Source organism: Anabrus simplex, chromosome 2 (assembly GCF_040414725.1).
Source record: "Anabrus simplex isolate iqAnaSimp1 chromosome 2, ASM4041472v1, whole genome shotgun sequence".
NCBI classification, from domain to species: domain Eukaryota; kingdom Metazoa; phylum Arthropoda; class Insecta; order Orthoptera; family Tettigoniidae; genus Anabrus; species Anabrus simplex.
In genome coordinates this window covers 985,189,056-985,209,832 of record NC_090266.1, presented here as the reverse complement: position 1 = coordinate 985,209,832, position 20,777 = coordinate 985,189,056, and the positions used below count along the sequence as shown (strand labels likewise).

Below are 20,777 nucleotides of genomic sequence, written 5' to 3'. Positions count from 1 at the left end.
CTTATTTCTAATTGTTAAAAATGATGAGGTAAAACATTCCAATTTGACTATTTATAATTTGGCTACAACCAAATAATTCGCCCTAGAATTCATGAGGTAGTCAAACTCCGTTGGTCACTCTCTATTTGAATGGAGTGCACAGTGCAAGTGAAACAGCTTTTGTTGATTATAAACTGAGGCTGTGCTAAGATAGAGTTAAAACAACACCAGCTTCAAATGAAGATAGTTGAAAACATCATTAGGTTCTTCCTAGTTGACTAAAAATTTGCGTATATTTTGTTGTTGAAGTGTGGGAAAGTCAGTTGTTGGTTGAATGGGCAACGGTCGAAAATGTTGTGCAGTGCAATCGGTGTTTGAGCTGTCCTACATGTGAGGGAATCTGAAAATGGAGGATTTGTCTTAATTAGTTAAATGAAATGACGGAAAAAGAAAAGAAACGGGAAATCATTGAGAAATGAAAAATGTGAAAATTAAAAATTTACCTTGAAAGCTGTTGAGCTGTTGCCTAATTGTTAGGAGGTTTGTGGAGCACTGGCTGTCGCTAATGTCCTGCTCCTCGTGTTGTACGTGTGACGTCTTAGAGGAGGGGAGTGGATTTGAGAAGGCGGCGCTGTGGGTATGTGATTGGCGCTTGGGGAGGAGTTGTGTGTATTGGAGGGAGAATAGGGGCGTGATGAGTTGAGCGGCTTAGTGGGGGTGCTTGGAGAGCTTGTTTTGAGGATGTTAACAAGTCTTTTGTCTTTCAGATTTAAACTATTGAGCGAAAATATTAATTGTTCGTAAAGAGGGCTTCGGATGTCTATTGGATCATTTAAATTCTTATTCTTATATTTTTGGTCCAAAAAAATGTATAAATTTTCGAACTCGGTCATGAGCCTGCCTTTATCTAGTCTATTCTCCCTCCAATACACACAACTCCTCCCCAAGCGCCAATCACATACCCACAGCGCCGCCTTCTCAAATCCACTCCCCTCCTCTAAGACGTCACACGTACAACACGAGGAGCAGGACATTAGCGACAGCCAGTGCTCCACAAACCTCCTAACAATTAGGTAACAGCTCAACAGCTTTCAAGGTAAATTTTTAATTTTCACATTTTTCATTTCTCAATGATTTCCCGTTTCTTTTCTTTTTCCGTCATTTCATTTAACTAATTAAGACAAATCCTCCATTTTCAGATTCCCTCACATGTAGGACAGCTCAAACACCGATTGCACTGCACAACATTTTCGACCGTTGCCCATTCAACCAACAACTGACTTTCCCACACTTCAACAACAAAATATACGCAAATTTTTAGTCAACTAGGAAGAACCTAATGATGTTTTCAACTATCTTCATTTGAAGCTGGTGTTGTTTTAACTCTATCTTAGCACAGCCTCAGTTTATAATCAACAAAAGCTGTTTCACTTGCACTGTGCACTCCATTCAAATAGAGAGTGACCAACGGAGTTTGACTACCTCATGAATTCTAGGGCGAATTATTTGGTTGTAGCCAAATTATAAATAGTCAAATTGGAATGTTTTACCTCATCATTTTTAACAATTAGAAATAAGTGTACAGTAATTATAAATTGTGTTTTATTTTGCCAACATTTGTATATACTACGCAGAACCACCATCGAACTCAATATCATACGGACTTTGATTACTTCCATTTTTATACTGTACATTTTAATATTAAAAAACCACTAGCGTATTTTACTATGTGTACCAAACTAGTCTGTTGTTATTACGTTTTGGATAGGACTTTGTACGTGTTTTTAATGTATTCTTTCTTATAAATATTGCTCATAATTTCCAACCAGACGTCTGGTTTAATTTTGAGGTGCTTTGATATGACTGATGATGCCCCACATGGAGGGCGAAACATGTCTCCATTTTAACGATGTTTAACTAAAAATGTTAACATCCAGTAATGTATTGAATAGGTTGGAGTCCAATAAATTTTTTTATATTATTATTATTGAGAATCTTTCAATACGGAAAATAAAATGATTTTCATTATCTTATGATAAACGAACCCTAGCTGGGCACTTTTAATAACGGTAATAGGTTTCATAAACATCCTGTCTGCTCCAAACATTTCCGAAACTGATGCAGTCTTTCAGTGTATTTCACAATGTGGAGAAGTGTGCAATGAATGCATTAGTACGAAACCAGCCAATGACAACAGCTACCGGTAGTAAGAGAAAAAATTATGACAGGAAAGAAACTTACACCATTTATCACTTCAGAGGGCAGGAGGTGTGTCGGTCATTCTTTCAATTTGTATTCGCTTGTGGCTCTAAGAGGTTAAAAAAATTAAAGGAACAATTCCAAAAAGAAGGGGTGCAGCCTAAAAATTCACCAAAACGTATTAAGGACTTATCAGATAAACTCTCTTCCTTTTGATCATTGTACACATGCAGTCAACTTTATGGATATCTTCAGTGAACAAATGCACTTGTCATGCCAGGCCAGATCCCTACAAAACGAAGAAGTCATCTCACGCTTCTCCCAACCAGCATGTCTAAGAAGTACGTTCGTACATTATACTGTGACAGTTGTAAATCATTAGAGAGAATTCCTGTATCACTCTCGTTCTGGTATCCCACCTGGCGTACATTTTGCAGTAACATAGTAGTTCAGAAACCCAACACTGATCTTTGTATGATTTGTAGAAGTAATTAAACTGTAATAGGGAAACTGTCAATTATGGATGAGGAGGAAAAAAGAAATCTGATGGAGAAAGCTATACAACATCTTAATCACGTCCAAGCAGAACGGACTGCTTATAAAAACACAAGTCAATTATAGACAAGGGATTAGACAACTGGAAACTCCATTGTCTCTCGGGCCACATAGCTGTAACACATACAGGTCCTACCAAAAGTTTAAGGACACCTGCATATTTCATGAACATGATTGCTGTCCTAAAACTTGTAGTCTCAGGCATACGATTGTTTACAGGGAACTAGAACGTATTTAGAGGAACATTTGCTGAAATTTGCATTAAAATATCATTCTTTGTTTTGAAGTTATTGAAGTTCTTGTTTATAACAACTGAAAAGAAAATAGCTGCTTTTTAATACTTGAGGAGCTCTGGACAGTACAATATGGGGATTAAATTAATAATATTTGTTATGGAGAAACACAGATATCTAAACAATATTAATAATTGTAATAGAACAGAGATCGTTTTTGTGTTACGTTGTACTGTAGATATCCCGCTACAACGTAACATACAAATTATCTCGATAGCTTGAGGGGTCTCCTGTCCATCCAAGGTCAAGGAATGTTAGTTTTTTGCCACTTTCTATGGTTCTGCTGCGAGCTACAAAACGGAGAATATTTTTAAATGGAAATATATTCTGTTCCTCTACTATAATAATAAATATTCTATAGATAGCCTAAGTTTCTCCACAACAATAATTATTACTGTAATCCCCATATTGTACTGTCCAGATCTCCTCAAGTAATAAAAAACAGCTATTTTCTTTCCAATTATTATAAACAAGAACTTATATAACTTTGAAACAAAGAATGATATTTTAATGAAAATTTCAGCAAATGTTCCACTAAATATGTTCTAGTTCCTTGTAAACAATCATATGCCTGAGACTAAAAGTGTAAGGACAGGAATCATCTTCATGAAATATGCAGGTGTCCTTACACTTTTGGTACGACCTGTACAAAGGCACAATGCATTAGTTTTGATTTTGCCAAACAGGTGCATTTACCATACGATCTGCAACAAGTTGGACCCATTTGCTTTCTTTCAGGCTACAAAGTGGGTCTCTTTGGTGTAGCGTGGGAACCCCTTAACAAATTTGTTTTGTTCATTATTCCAGAAGCTTGTATTGCAGGTAAAGGAGTAAATACTGTCTTATCTCTTGTACACCAATTCTTAGAAAAATTTTCAGTAGGTGAGGAGCATTAAGAATTCCATGCTGATAACTGTTGAGCAAAATAAAAACATCTTAATGAGTTACCTCATGTGGAGAGTTATGACAGGAAAGAACAGCAGTTCAAAAATTTAATTTCTGCCAGTGGGACACGCGAAATTTCAACCTGATTTGTATTTATGGTTGTTTCGGGACAGCATTTCAGAAAAATGAAAGTGAAGTTATTGAAGATGTAATTAATAACGCCCGTAAAAGTTGTCAGGTTTCTAGCTCTATTATTCCTGTCGCTGTTGGCACAGAATCCGGAATGTAACAATTCCTACTTATGACTGGCAAAACAAGTTCCACGCTAGAATGAAAAGCATTGCACAAATAACCCAGATACATCACTTTGTGTATATGAAAGAGCACCCTGGTGTAGTGTTGACAAAGAAAACCATAGTTTCTAAGTACCGTACACCATCCTTCCAGAAGATCCACCGCCTGGCTTCAGTGACCTTCCGCAAGTCCTCAAACCTCAAGGAATTAGCATCGATGTACAGATGTATCTCCATGAAAAAAATAGTCCCTTCGCATCAGAAGATAAGAAAGATATACTATGTCCTGCTGTAACAACTTTTCCTGCTCCAACGATGCCACCACCAAAGACCTCAAGTGAAAAATCTAATGGAGCCAGCTTCTTTTTCTCCTCCTCTGCCAATAATTACACCATCATCATCTTCTTCAAAAAGTGTAACACCTAAAAATACAAGTAAGGCTCAGAAGAGAAAACCACCAACTCCGAAAAAATTCTCCCCAAAGCAGAGGTCTCGACCCACCTGCAGCTACTGTGGAGAGGGAGGACATTGGGACCAAACGGTGAAAGGGCAAATAATATGCCCAAAACGCAGGCTTCAGCACAAATAACTGATATTCCTGTCTTACGCTGGCTGTGATAAACGATCATTAAGGTATGTGATAATTTTTGTAACGTGCAGTACTGCTGCAATTAGTTGTCTTCAGTGATGTTCTGCAAGTAATAAAACTTCGATAGATGGATCTCCATGAAAAGAAAAAAAAAATCAGACCGTAAATAATATCTGTTGGTAATTTTCGTTTGTCAGAATACCGATGAACATGAAAATGTAAACGCCAACGTAACTTCCAAATAGTTTAGAAGTTATTTGTATCACAAAGTAACTAAATTTTTAAACAGCCCTACTGAAAATTATGAAATCTTATGTTCTAACATTTCATGCTAATTTAAGGCCTTAATTTCTTTCGGAGGCATTTAATTCAATTACATGATATTAGTTACATATTATGGAACACGACAGTACCTTTACTTCAATACCAGACATGTGATCCCTTTTCATATGCACGTACACATATATACACTCCTTTTTCATTAATGATTCCTGGAATGTCCTTCCCAGAACCCGTTTCGGCCTTAAAGTATCTATACATATCCTTCCATTGCTCCTTGAAATTCATATGGCTGCCAATTATGTTTGCCACCATGTTATCCTTAGGCAATTTTTCCCCCGTTAAATTCAATTTCTAGTAAGCTCCTTCAATTTCTCCCGCATAAATTAAATCTCTCATTATTCCCGCAAAAATTCCTAACTGTATTTCTTTCTAATATGCACTTCCTTCTTAACCTCTTTATGTCCCTGTTATAATAACCTATAATGGATCCTTACCACTTTTGAAGGTATACATCTGCTTTCACACTTCTCAACAATTGCTGTTTACATTCTTATTTACCACTTTCCATTGATCATACACACATACATCATCATTATAGACTGTTATGTCTTTCAGCGTTCAGTCTGCAAGCCTCGGTGAATTTACTAAACGCCACCACAATCCTCTACTTGCAACTAGTGCTGTGGCCTCATTTAGTTCCATACCTCTTATCTTTAATTCGATACAAAGTGCGTCTAACCATCATCGTTTTGGTCTACCTCTACTTCTCGTACCCTCCATAACAGAGTCCATTATTCTCCTAGGTAACCTATCCTAATCCATTCGCCTCACATGACCCCAACACCAAAGCCAGTTTATGCATACAGCTTCATCCCTCAAGTTCATTCCTAATTTAGCCTGTATCTCCTCATTCTGAGTACCCTCCCGCCCTTGTTCCCATCAGTTTCTATCAGCAATCATTCTCGCTACTTTCATGTCTGTTACTTCTAACTTAAGAATAAGATATCCGAGTCCACCCAGCTTTCACTTCCGTAAAGTAAAGTTGGTCTGAAAACAGACCGATGTAAAGATAGTTTCGGCTGGGAGCTGCCTTCCTTCTTACAGAATAGATTCAATCTCACTATATTAGCATCCTGGGAGAACGTACAACCTAAATACTTGAAATTATCTACCTGTTCCAGTTTTGTATCACCAATATGACATTCAATTCCGTTGAATTTCCTACCTACTGACATCAATTTAGTCTTCGAAAGGCTAATTTTTCATACCATACTCATTGCACCTATTTTCAAATTCCAAGACACTAGCCTGCAGGCTTTTGGCACAATCTGCCATTAAGACCAGGTCGTCAGCATAGGCCAGACTGCTTACTATATTTCCACCTAACTGAATCTCTCCCTGCCATTTTGCCATTTTATACCTTTCAGCAGATGATCCATGTAAACTATGAACAGCAAGGGTGAATGATTACAGCCTTGTCTAACCCCTGTAAGTACCCTGAAGGAAGAATTCATTCTACCATCAATGCTCACTGAAGCCCAACTGTCAGCATTGATTGATTTTAATAATCTACCTTTAATTCCATAGTCCTCCGGTATGGCGAACATCTTTTCCCTTGATACCCTGTTATATGCTTTCTCTAGATCTACGAAACATAAACACAGCTGTCTATTCCTCTCGTAGCATTTTCCACTTACCTGGCGAATAATGAAAATCTGATCCTGACAGACCCTATGTGGTCTGAAACCACACTGGTTTTCATCCAACTTCTTCTCAACCACTGATCGCACCCTCCCTTCCAAGATGCCAGTGAATACTTTGCCTGGTATAGGCCTACTAATCAATGAGATACCTTTATGGTTGTTACAATCCTTCCTGTCCCCATGGTTATAGATAGGTACAATTACTGCTTTTGTCCAATCTGAAGGTACCTTACCAACACTCCATGCTAATCTTACTACTTTATGAAGCCATTTCATCCCTGCCTTCCCATTATACTTCAGCATTTCAGGTCTAATTTCATCTATTCCTGCTGCCTTATGACAATGGAGTTTATTTACCATCCTTTCCCCTTCCTCAAGCGTAATTTCACCAACATAATTTTCCTCCTCTCCATGAGCTTGGCTGTTCCCAATACCACCCAGAGGACTTCCTTTTACGTTGAGAAGCTGTTCAAAATATTCTCTCCACCTGTCCAGTGATTCCCTGGGATCTATGATGAGTCCACCCGAATTACCCAGAACACTGTTCATTTCCTTTTCCCCTCCCTTCCTAAGGTTCTTATTACAGTCTAGAAAGGTTTCCCTGTTGCTTGACCTAGCCTTTCCAGATTATTACCAAAATCTTTCCACGACTTCTTTTTGGATTCAACAACTCTTTCTTTCATCTACGCACAATTCCCTGTCTGCATCGGCCCTTGTTTGGAGCCATTTCTGATAAGCCTTCTTTTTACGTTTACAAGCTGCTCTCACTTCATCATTCTACCAAGATGTTTGTTTTTTCCCCATCTTTTCACACAGTTATTCCTCGGCATTCCCTTGCTGTTTCTAATACAGCATCCCTGTATGCCACCCATTCTCTTTCTATATCCCGAACCTGCTTACTGTCTACTGTTCAAAACTTCTCACTTATCATATCCATGTACTTCTGTCTAATTTCCTCGTCCTGAACATAATGGCTTTTTTTAAATTTCTTCACGCCTCTCTTATCAACCATACGGTATTGCCTAATACTCCTACTTTTATGACATTTTTTCTGCAATACTTATTTTTAACTACAATAAAAACATCTTCATGATCACTTATACCACCTATCACTTTAGATTCTCTATAGAGCTTATCTGGTTTTATCAACACCACATCTGTAATATTTTTTCCTCCAGTTAGTTCAATCACTTTCTGGTTCAGCTATCCTTCCCATATTAACTTATTCAATATTTGTTGGTCACGCTTTCTGCTGTTTGCATTCCCTTCCCAGTTAACATTTTTACGTTCAGATCACCTGCAACAATAAAAATCCTTTCTGTGACATTCCCCATATAGCTGATTACCTATCAAATAATTCCCAATCAGTGCCATCGCCACCCTTACCAGGTCTGTACACCCCATAAACATCAAGTTGCCTATCTTTACAGGTAAGTCTTAAACCTAAAATTTTTTATGTTCTTCATCCTTAGCTTTTTTTTTTGCAGCCTACAATTTCTTCTTTCACAAATATGAATACCCCCCTCCTATTGTTACTAATCTATCTCCATGATGAACACACCAGTTCCATGAGAAAAGTTCCGCATCCATAATATCACTTCTTAGCCGTGATTCAATTCCTATTACAATAGCTGGTAAATAAATATCTATTAAATTACTTGTATTCCTTTCTTCACAATAGGGGTCAATGACCTAGATGTTAGGCCCCTTTAAACCAGCATCATCATCTTCACAATAGATCTAAAGTTTAACACTAACAATTTTATCTCATCCTTACTTGACTTCGTGCTACCAACACTGTCACCACCGCTCCCTAGTCCACCCAATTTCCCTGAATGTACCTCCTCATAACTCTTCTCAACAACCCCCCCCCCCCCCTAACTTCCATGTACCACTGTGGTTCAGGGCCATCTGAGCATTGATCCTTATCTCCTATCTACCCAAGAGGATCTACAAATCTCACTCTCAATTTCCCACATACCCATTCCATAGTCTCATTTAAATCCCCAATTACTCTCCAGTCAGAATCCCTCAAACACAGTATCCCACTGATAACAACCTCTACTTCCTTAAACTTTTTCCACACTGCCATAACCAGATCCCACACATCCCCATCTATGTTCATACCTATTCACCCTTGCCTTATGTTATTGGTACCAACATGGAAAATTATCACCTACTTACCCTTCTCCATCCCCTCTACTTTCCTCAATGTCCGCCTCTGTAGCGTAACGGTTAGTGTGGTTAGCTGCCGTCCTCGGGGGCCCGGGTTCGATTCCCGGTACTGCCAGAAATTTAAGAATGGCAGGAGGGCTGGTATGTGATTGAAATGGTACATGCAGCTCACCTCCAATGGGGGTGCGCCTGAAAAGAGCTGCACCACCTCGGGATGAGGACACGAGTTTCCAACACTTTCCCCACTTGCCTGACCATTGAGCCACCACTGACCAGAGCCTCAACCCCGCCCTCCTTATTCGATCCCCTCCACTCCTGGTCACTCTTAACTTCTCTGACACCTGCAGAACCCACTTACTCCTCAGCCATTCCGTGTAAAGAGGGAATTATACTGAAAAAATATATTGTTAAAAATATGCGAAGAGCGTGATCGTGCGGTGGACAGAGCTGCCAATTGTTCATATAAAGAACTAGTTCTAGTGCAGCAAAGCTACTTTTGAAAAAGCCTTTGGTCTGGATCAAGCAAGGGGGGGGTCTGAGGGCATAGACCCCCAGGTTAGAAGCCGCGAAGCAGCCGTAGGCCTCTAGTATCCCGCGTGACACCTCCATTGGTCTGGACTGGTTAGGGTAGGTTATGTGTATTTCTTGTCCGCGGGTTGGTAACGGAATTAATCTTACTTCATTGCTGAAAGTGACATCATATCCCATTGTGTCTCACCCAATGGAAATGCAGGTACGCAGTAAGGCGATGGACTATGGCACGTGATAAAGTGTGTTAGGTTATAAAAGCAATTTTATTTCTGGGGGATGGCGGGTGGGTTCTTGGCTGTCGCGGTGAACACATCTCTCCTCTACAAGGTATTCCAGTTAAGATTTCTAACATATTGCAACCTTATCATGCTATAAAAGTGTGGGGAGTCATACTTAATTTCTACGGAACAATGCACTGCTATCGCCCTAAGCCAATCTCTGCCATGAGAACAGAGGCCTCTTTGCGGCCACAATCCCTTCAAGGGACCTTTTATCTATGGCCGTAATTCACCTTTCAAATTAGTGTTTAGCTGAATTTCCAAGTAGACAGGTTGGCAGCCTTGTGGACTGCCAGACCATATCCTCTGCAAAAAGGAAAAAATAGAGTTATTCTGCGCGTAGCTGAATATGGTGAAGCACGAGATAGAACTTTTAATCACCTCCCTCTTCCTATCCTCTATTCTACATTTTCCTTTCCAACGGGTCCCTTTCTTCTTGCCCTGCCCCTCCTCTATAACAATTCCCCGATCTCCATCTTCCCTCTGCTGACCTATCTGCAGTGACTCATACTGATTTCTCACCGATACATCTCCTGGATTGATTGCCTGAGGAAAACCCATAGCCGTGGTTTTCCTCAACCTTAAAGCATTTGCCCCACCCTCCCTTTTGCCTACCTACCATACCCTGTGCATTGATTGATTGATTCCTGTCCTCCATGATATGTCTTATTATCTCACTCAAACTCGCTACCTCTTCCCTCATCTTCCTCAGTTCCCACTCACATCCACAGTCCATACAACTGCCTCTTTCAGCCATTCGTTCATGTCTTCAAAGAAATGTGTAGGTATCCAGTGACAAAATCACACTTAACACACGCAATGAGCATGAGGAAAATAAAGAGGAAAAAGAAAACTTAAAAACTACCTCTCTAAACTGCAACGTTGATTAATTCTTAAAATAATAGCAAATTTTATGCTGATCTATGGCAAGCACTGACCATATGATATATATCATTTAAAGTCTTGGAGAATCCTCATTTAAAAGGCTTCCTGGGAAAATACTGCCACAGAAATATTCCACTGGAATACACTTTGTAGAAGAATTGTGTTAATACTATGTATAATCAGGCTTTTTGCAGAATTAATTTGAATATTGGTTATTTCCATATTTGGCTCTCAGAAGATGAGTCTACAGAAAGCATAGTATTATCTGCACACTTTTTATCGATAGATTTGTGTACGGGTTAGAGGAGTAAGGAGGGAGCAATTCCGGTTCCAGTAGTACTGCCAACTGAATGGAAATGAAATCAGAATTGAATCGATAATATGATCGATCGATATGAATTTTGCTAAACCTTTGTTATCTTAAGCCAACAACTGTGTCACACACACATTATATAACATTTCTCGATGCGATTCTTATTCCTAGAGTGAATTCTATAGTTTGGCTTTCCTGCGTAAATAACAACAGTACTAGTGCGTAGAGGGTACGCCAGATGTCGCACGGCGATGCATAAGCGATTCATAGTTTGTGTTTCAAAGGTTGCCAGTACGAATCTCGAAGATTGCCGAGGTCGACCAATTCAGCACTAGGGTGTAAATCTATCCAGAAAAGGTGCGCAGATAATACATAGCCATCTAACTGCTGGGAAGGCGAGTTGTGAAGGCCCTTCTAAAGGGCATTTGATTTTTACTGTAGTAGTAGACAGCTGTCTGCTGTCCAGAATAAACTCAGACAATAGCAAAATTTAATGAAGGCCTGAAAGTAGTTTCCTAACAGTCCTGATGAGAATAAATTAGTAGGCTACTTATGTGTACTGATGCAGCAGCATATATCGTAACTGCACCTGAAAAAACTGCTATGTGATATCTTTGGAGAAGTACTGACTCACAGCACATACAATAAGAGCGAGAATTCCTTGACAATGTTGAAGCTTAGATGACAGAACCTTACCGGCCAAAGTTCTGAGCTAAAATATGTAACATAGGAATTTTCGCAGGCGCAACGACGATATGATAGCTGCAGTAGTTACTGTAAGTTTTCTACCCTTCTCTCTCCCATGGCATTAATCAGATCACAGAGCAAATCGGGCTAGAGTTTCCAAGGGTAAATAACTTTATTTCCATAGTTCCAACTTTTGGAGAGATTATCCAATGTTGTTCTGCCACCAGAACCTGTGCTTACACACTGAGGGATGTGGTTAAAAGTTGCTGAATATTAAAATGATTACTTTGGTAAAGTGAAAAATGTCTAGAAGAAGATTCTCCAAACATAATTTCTGGGAAGAAATTAATCGTAGCTCGTGCAATTCACAGGTATCTAGCATGTACAAAGAGTCACTACACCTTCTTTGAGCATATTATCAAATCATTGGAAACAGCAGGGAAACTGCTCTATGAACAGATGTGAACATTCAATGAAATATAAGAATGGATCGAAACTGTCGCTGGTTACTTGGGAGAAAAAGTACGGAATGAATGGGAAAAAGTTCTCCAGAGAAATACACGTTTGAAGAACTTGTGCACTGCTTCAGTTAACCTATCAGGGAAAGCCATAAATTTCCTGTGTGATATTCCCATCAACCTGGTGTCTAAACTGAGATATATTTCTGTTACTTTAGTGGATGTGGAGCGTTCATTTTCAGCGTACAAATTAGTGTTGAGTGATAGAGGGCATTATCTTTTAACAGAAAATTTAGAAAATATATCTGTAGTTTATTGTGAAGCCAATTATGGATAGAGTTAATGACATGCACAGGTAGAAATGACACATTGCTGTATATTCACTTGTTTTGTATAGCCTAAATATTTAATCAATTTACTACTAAAAGCATTATTAAATGTAATCCATATTAATTTATAAATTATAAGATCAATAACAGATTTCATTTCTTGTAGCTCCAAGTAACAACAAAATTAATAAGAGAACCTGTTAGACGAGCTGAGTGGCTCAGACGGTTGAGGCGCTGGCCTTCTGACCCCAACTTGGTAGGTTCGATCCTGGCTCAGTCTGGTCGTATTTATAGGTGCTCAAATACGTCAGCCTCGTGTCGATAGGTCTACTCGCAAGTAAAAGAACTCCTGCGGGACTAAGTTCCGGGACCTCGGCCCCTCGAAAACCGTAAAAGTAGTTAGTGGGAGGTAAATCAAATAACATTATTATTATTATTATTATTATTCAGAACCTGTTATTCAATGAATGTAGAGCACATTTCAGAAGTCTATTAGTGATGTGTGAAAGCATTCTTTCCAGTATAAAATTTAGGAAAGACGAATCAATTTATTGTGAAGTGAATTATGGACAACACCAAAGAATTTGTAAAAATGATAGATTAAGTTATGCAGTTTGATTTGTTTCTGAAAAAGTTGGATGTATTAATGTTCAAAATTAATATAAATTTTAAAAATATTTAATAGTATTACTGGGCTGCTAGTTAGTATTTTCTAGTTCTTGTTGCTTTAGTAGTAGTAGTAGTAGTAGTAGTAGTAGTAGTAGTAGTAGTAGTAGTAGGAGTAGTATCAGCAGCAGCGACAGTAGTTTTTAATTTAATAATGTGCCAAAAGTAGGTGAATTTCAATTTGAATTTATTTTACATGGTTTAGTATTAAAATTGAGAGTGGTTACATGAACGAATCATATCCATGAAATTTCATTGTAATTTTTGTCCTAAATGGAGGATAGTAATTGCTTTCACGCACATCAACTGTAAAATTAGAGGTAAATTAATAAATACCATTATTACTAGAGAAATATAGATACGTAACTACAGCGACTATTTCGCAGTAGACACGACTGTCTTCTGCGACATTCTGCTTCACTGTGTTGTCTTTTGTTTCCTTCCTGAGGTCCAGGGCTAGCACCGATTAATGGAAATGCTATGTCTGTGAATTATCAGTATCTTTGTCTATCATAACTAGCGTGGGCAGTTCAAACGGGAAAATGGAGGTGAAAGGTATATCGTAACACAAAAATGATTTTTGTTCAAAGAAAAATAGCACGATCCTTGGACCAATAATTTTTTTTTTGCTATTTGCTTTACGTCGCACCGGCCCAGATAGGTCTTATGACGACGATGGGATAGGAAAGGCCTAGGAATGGGAAGGAAGCGGCCGTGGCCTTAATTAAGGTACAGTCCCAGTATTTGCCTGGTGTGAAAATGGGAAACCACGGAAAACCATCTTCAGGGCTGCCGACAGTAGGATTCGAACCCACTATCTCCCGATTACTGGATACCAGCCGCACTTAAGCGACTCCAGCTATCGAGCTCAGTAACCAATAATTATACTAATTAATGAGTTAAGGGCACAAGTCAACAACTCACCCCATCATGTAACATCAAGCAAAGCAAAGCAGTTCAAAGAAGTTAAGTGAGCAAGGACTTCACACACAAAAGTGTTAAGGCTGGTCCCCAATAATTAACATTTAACAACATGTTAAATATTAACTGGTGACACCATCAACATATTAAATATTGAATACTGTTTCATTTAACATTGTGTCCACACTTATAAACATGTTAAACTTGACTTTCTTTATGTCTATACAGGTAGTTCATTATATCAATTTGTGGTAATACATTTAGGTGGTGTCTAGTATTTTCAAACAAGGACAATGGACTCAGATGAAGAGGATTACCAGGCGAGTTGGCCGTGCCGTTAGGGACACGCGGCTGTGAGCTTGCATCCGGGAGATAGTGGGTCCAAATCCCACTGTCGGCAGCCCTGAAGATGGTTTGGGTACGATGCGCATTCATATCCCTGAAATATCACTATAAAATTTGTCACAAATGGAACATAATAATTGCTTTTACACATATCAAGTGAAAAATCTGCAGCAAATTAAGAAATACCATCGTTATTTGAGAAATTTGAAAACATACTTAAGGCTTGTAGACAGGACTGGTTTATGTCGTACTCCGCTGCTGGTGCCGTCTTTTGTTACTTTCTTCAGGTCCAGGGCTAGCACCGTGGAATGGGAGTGCTATGTCCGTGGATTCTCATTATCTTTGTCCATTCGCTGCCGGTGCCGTCTTTTGTTACCTTCTTCAGGTCCAGGGCTAGCACCGTGGAATGGGAGTGCTATGTCTGTGGATTCTCATTATCTTTGCCCATGTGACTACAGCGGCCAGTTCAAACAGCAAAATGGAGGTCAACAGAAAAATAGCATGATCCCTGGACCAATAAATATTTTTATTTTTGTTTGAACGAAAGTAGCTCGATCCCTGGACCAATAAATCACTAGTCCACAGAATTCTTCTTATGTACATTGGCCTTACCATTTTGTCGCCTATTAAATATTGCATATCACGATACAATTCAGGAAATGACGTCATTGACAACTGAAGCAATGAAACGAAAGCAAAGAACTTCAGTGAACACAAGACATCACACACGAAATTGTTGAAAGTGTAAGACAAAAGACATACGTGTGTCACTGTGAGCATAACACCAAATGTACTTGTAAAGTGGTAAAGTACATATACATAATATTCTCCAAAAATCAAATATTTCTTAATTTGCCGCAGATTTTTCACTTGATATGTGTAAAAGCAATTATGTTCCATTTGTGACAAATTTTATAGTGACATTTCAGGGATAGGAATGCGCACTATACCTGATGGTTTTCCGTGGTTTCCCATTTCACACCAGGCAAATGCTGGGGCTGTACCTTAATCAAGGCCATGGTCGCTTCCTTCCAAATCCTAGGCCTTTCCTATCCCATCGTCGCCATAAGACCTATCTGTGTCGGTGCGACGTAAAGACACTAGCAAAAAGGAAAAAAAATGATGATGATGATTTAGCCTTTGTTATTGCCACTGTTGCTTCTTGTTATGAACTAGAAATGCATCCTGCTCATTGCTTCAAAAGCAAACCACTCTGAAGTGTAAACTTCGTCCGCTCCCGCCCCCAACTTGTCTGAACTTTTTACAACTCTCGACTGTACTGGGAGCAGAGGGACGGTAGTTTTTTTTTCGATGTACTCGCGGGAACAATTATAGAACAATTACAGAAAATTTCAAGTTCCTGGAAACTGTCAGCTTTCTTCGCATTATCTCTGTATTGCTTTGATGAGACATCCCACAAACAAGGCCTTTCTATTATATCATTAATTAAGTCCAGAGTAATCTCCTTGCTCCACTCCACTTCTGTAAATTTTAGTACCGGTATAGTGCAGAGAGAACGACATAGCGTACTGTATTAGTAGGATATAACAAAGAGAATGAGTATTGCGGAGTGTTGCAACTAGAATCCTACTTCACGAGAAGAAGGCCTACGCCGTTTGTGTCGTTTAGGCTATCCGTTGGAATGGAAACAGCACGGAAGTTGCCGAAGCTGTGCCGACATCTCACGAACACCGAATTGACTTGATATGTTTTCCTTTTGGAGCGGAAAACACGCCAACACGTTGAAAGTGTTAACCTTAATATTCTGAGTGAACATGCAAAGTCAATTGGAAGACACAATCACAATAAACATGTCAATTGTAACATGTTAAATTTAACATGTTGGTGTTAAATGTTAATTAGTGGAGACCGACCTTTACATGAACAAATGAAGTGCTGTGACATAGAATTCATAGTCGTAATGTAGCAAAGTATGTATGCATATATTTCTTTTTTTTGCTATTTGTCTTACGTCGCACCGACACAGAGAGGTCTTATGGCAACGAAGGGATAGGAAAGGCCTAGGAATGGGAAGGCAACGGCCATGGCATTAATTAAGGTACAGCCCCAACATTCGCCTGGTGTGAAAATGGGAAACCACGGAAAACCATATTCAGGGCTGCCGACAGTGAGGTTTGAACCCACTATCTCCCGGATGCAAACTCACAGCTGCGCGCTCCTAACCGGACGGCCAACTCGCCCGGTTGCATATATTTCGCTAGTAATATTGGTATTTAATTATTTACCAATAATTTTATTCTTGATTTGCATAAAAGCAATTATTATCTTCCATTTAGGACACATATTATAATGAAATTCCATCGATACGATTCGTTCACATACCCATTTAGAGCTACAAGCTTTTAAAAAGGAATTTCACATTTTATCAAAATTTCAGTGAACTCATAACTCCAACCATTAGATCAGAGTAACCATAATTATAGGTTAGAGCCAAGAAAAACTATTGAAAAAATATATTAAAATAAATCAGCATTTATGGTTCAGCAAGGGCTGCGAAATAACATATCACCACTTTCACAGGCAACTGATTACACAGTCATAAAATCCGTGAATTATTTTTTGAGTGAATGTTATCCGACAGTCTGGTCTAACATAGCAGGAAACTGTAAATATTTAGCAGGTGACCAGAGACATGACAGAGACACGAGTGACTAACAATGTTGGTAACCCAAAAATAAAAACTGAAGAGGGAATGTCTATTTAGGAACAATTATGGAATAATTCAGAGATCAACCAAACTGTAAATCATCCACTGCAATAGAAACACAGCTTTTTCACTAAGTGTGTATTATGTTAATTTTGAACTTCATTGAAAAACGAGAAAGAACAACCAACAAGGTAACGGTCCATCATACCAGTTAATTGATGTAAGAGATTGTCAAATAATAAAATCCATGGGGATTTCAATTACAAATTTTAAAGGGATAGGGAAAGTTGGATGAAAATGTTTTGAGGCAACGGCCATGAGGGGCAGGTTCATCCCCTAAAATATTTCTTACCAAAGTTGACAGAGTTTTTGAAATACAAACGGCGTTTCAAAGATCACAACAGAATTTCGGGTACCTTCCAAAACGTCTGAACTAGGTTTAAAAGTTGTAACTATTGCTGGCATTGGTAAAATGCCAACTGGGAACAAGTTTTTTAATTAAAATACTTTATCATAGCCACAATGTTGGAATATCATTTATAAACAAAATTAATTCATATTCTCCTTCATAGTTGAATATAATGGAAGACCATAACTCAAGTCGAAATTCAAAACAACATGAAACCACTTAATTATGTTGAACTCGTGAAATATTCAACACTATGATGCACAAAATAATACACAACAAATCCACTAAGCTGAAAATTTCTAAAGAATTACTAACTACATACCTGCCATTTGTGGTGGTATCTCTGCAACTGTGGTGGATACAACCCCCAGCTGCTGCACTTGTGTGTCGGGTAATGGAGCATTCTCTGCATGATTCTGAACAGCAGGCAATAATTCGCTGCCCTCTTCTGGATTCGCTTCGACAGGAGCATCAGTGACATTGGAAGGCGAAGTACTCTCAGACCCTTCCACACCATTTGACGTAGGTTTTGACACCACAGGGGGCCCTACGGCAAGATCTTTATTCTTCTCCGGTGAACGTTGCAATGGTACCTGAGGTTGAGCGAGGACACTGGCCGTAGCTTTGTGATCTTGAACCAAACTGACTGGGATTGTTGGAGCAACGGCGTGATTTGTGTTTGGATTGGCAGGCACTGCTGGTTTCACTGGGCTTCCTGTTACATTTGGCTGTAACTTAGCACCACCTGTAGCAGAAATGGGTGGGCTGTTCCCTGGCCCAGGAGCAGGAGGACCCGAACCAACCTTAGGAGCCTGGTTCCCAGCAGTGGGATGTACAGGTTTAACGGCCGATGCACTCATTGCAGATCCTGATGGTGCAATCTACGATAAGATAAGAAATCGTGTCTGAGAATTTAATACTACTGGTATTAATGACCCCTAGTATACTATGGAAACAGTGGAAAGTAATCGGGGCACACCTATCTCAAACAAACTTTTCAGAAATACAACTATACACACTAATTATCTACACGAATGCTAATGTGGTCTTCACCAGGTGTGAATAGCACATCTAGATTCAACAATGTGATTCTTGCTATGGAAAAGTCCTTTAAAAAAGCCCTAACGTCATGGCTTATTCAAATGTTGGCACTTCCAGCATGTTGCTTCCAGCCATACTAGGCCTGTTTTATTTGTCAACATAACGCATCACACTTATAAACAACGGTCAAAAATGAAATCATTCCTTAAAAGAAACAAATCGTATGGTTACCATCTACGTGAAAACACGTCAAGCGCTCATACGTAAAACATACCTACGATGTTTATTTACGCCGACAAAATCTGCTGGATAAATCCCTACGTTTCCTTCTATCCTCTAACGTGATCGAATAACACACTAAAACGCCGCTTCACTTTCACAGTTGGCCAAACATTTATAAAAACGCACAATTCAAACATAAATAATGAGCTCTAGAACATTTTACTGACTTTTTACACCAATAAAATCACTATGCCCTGAAGACCCGCTGGAAATTCCGCCATAATGTCACAATTTCTGCTCTCTGGTACTAGAGATAACTTTAGATGGCGTCCCACAGCTCCCGGGAGTCTTTGCGCGAACAAATGACTGTTGCTATGCGCTGTATAATATGCCCTAAGATCACATTACGGTTCGCGCCAAAGATTATGACGTCATTTAATATAATAACAGCACTAACATGACTAGTTAGTCGCAGAGTATAATTATAAATATACTTTAAACATCTTCACAGATTATTATGGACACGTTGAAATAAATGAACTTCATTCAAATCATTTTAACATTGGAAGAACCGCGTTCTATATTGCCCAAATAATAATGAAAAGGGTTTTAGGGCCCACCCACTACTTTTAAGGTTTTTGATTTAGAGCTGGTTCAAATGGGTTACTTCTCGTCGCTTTCTCCCTACTAACAAATTGTCACTCGAAAAGAAACACATGTTTTTAAATTGCGCTTTGCAGAACAAAGATTATTCAGTAAATGCGACTGAAAAGATGCACCCATTTCCATTCCTGTAGCTAGTGTCTGCAGAAAACGCATCCCAGAGTCTGTTTACATTTTATTTATAGTTTTCCATCGATCATAGTTACTTTTTTTTAAACTCCCACCTGGCTGCTTCATCAGCCGTATGGTATTGCCTAATAGTCCTACTTCGAAGACCTTCCTTTATTTCACATTTATTTTTAACTACGACAAAGACAGCTTCGTGATCACTAGTACCATCTATTACTTCGGTTTTCTCTATAGAGCTCGTCGGGTTTTACCAGCACCACGTCCAGTATATTCTTCCCTCTAGATGGTTGGCCATGGTTGGCCATTTGTTGGTCATGCATCCTGTCGTTCACAATACCTTCCCAAGTGACATTTGGTAAATTGAGATCACCCGTTACAATCACGTTCCTTTCCTTATCGTTTCCCACACAGATGATTATCTTATCAAATAATTCTGAATCAGCATCTGCGCTACCATTTCCCAGTCTATACACTCCAAGGATATCAAGTTGCCTATTATCTTTAGAAATGAGCCTTACACAAGGAATTTCATGTTTGTCATCTTTAACTTTTTCATAGCTTACAAATACTTTTTTCACCAGAATGAATACTCTCCCTTCTACCATTCCCATCCTATCTCAATGATAAACACTCAAGTTCCGTGAGAAAATTTCTGCATCCATTACAACATTTCTCAGCCATGATTCAACTCCTATTACAATATCTGGTAAGTACCCAATATATATTAAATTACGTAATTCTATTCCTTTCTTTACAATACTTCTACAGTTCAACACTAACATTTTTATGCCATCCGTACTTGACTTCCAGATCCCAATACTCTTATCACCACTCCCTAGACCACCCCGTTTCCCTCAATGTACCACCCTATAATCCTTCTAAACAAATTTCCTAACTTATACGTACCACTGAGATTTAAGTGAAGGCCATCTGAGCGCAGATCTCTATCTCCTACCCACCCATTAGGATCTAGAAATCTCACTCCCAGTTTCACACATACGGTACCCACTCAATAGTCTCATTTAAATCCCCAATCACATTCCAGTCAGTATCCTTCCTACACAATATTCCACTGATAAAAATCTCCGCTTCCTTAAACTTCACCGTGCTGCATTTACCAGATCCAACACATCCCCAACTATGTTCTTACTTATACTTGCTTGCCTTACGTTGTTGGTAACAACGTGAAACACTGCCACATTCTCCCCTCCCTCCTCTTTCTCCTCTACATTCTTCAACATCTGCCTCAAACTAATTCGTGGAAAACACTCTACCCTGG

General features: G+C 39.0%; 1 protein-coding gene across 3 annotated transcripts in view; it reads right to left on the bottom strand.

Moving 5' to 3' along the window:
- The window catches only part of LOC136864607 (neurofilament heavy polypeptide), a 382,096-nt gene extending 363,043 nt beyond the window's left edge, over positions 1–19,053 (bottom strand). For 2 of the 3 annotated variants that reach the window (XM_067141841.2, XM_068226359.1), the window contains exons 1-2: positions 18,759–19,028; positions 17,766–18,324 (exon numbers count right to left, since the gene is read on the bottom strand). In XM_067141841.2, coding sequence (XP_066997942.2) covers positions 17,766–18,303 — 538 coding nt within the window. In that variant the 5' untranslated portion in view covers positions 18,304–18,324; positions 18,759–19,028. Of the gene's footprint in view, positions 1–17,765; positions 18,325–18,758 lie in introns of all 3 variants that reach the window. The other variant, XM_067141842.2, reaches the window with a different exon arrangement.
- Positions 19,054–20,777: the final 1,724 nt, after the last annotated feature.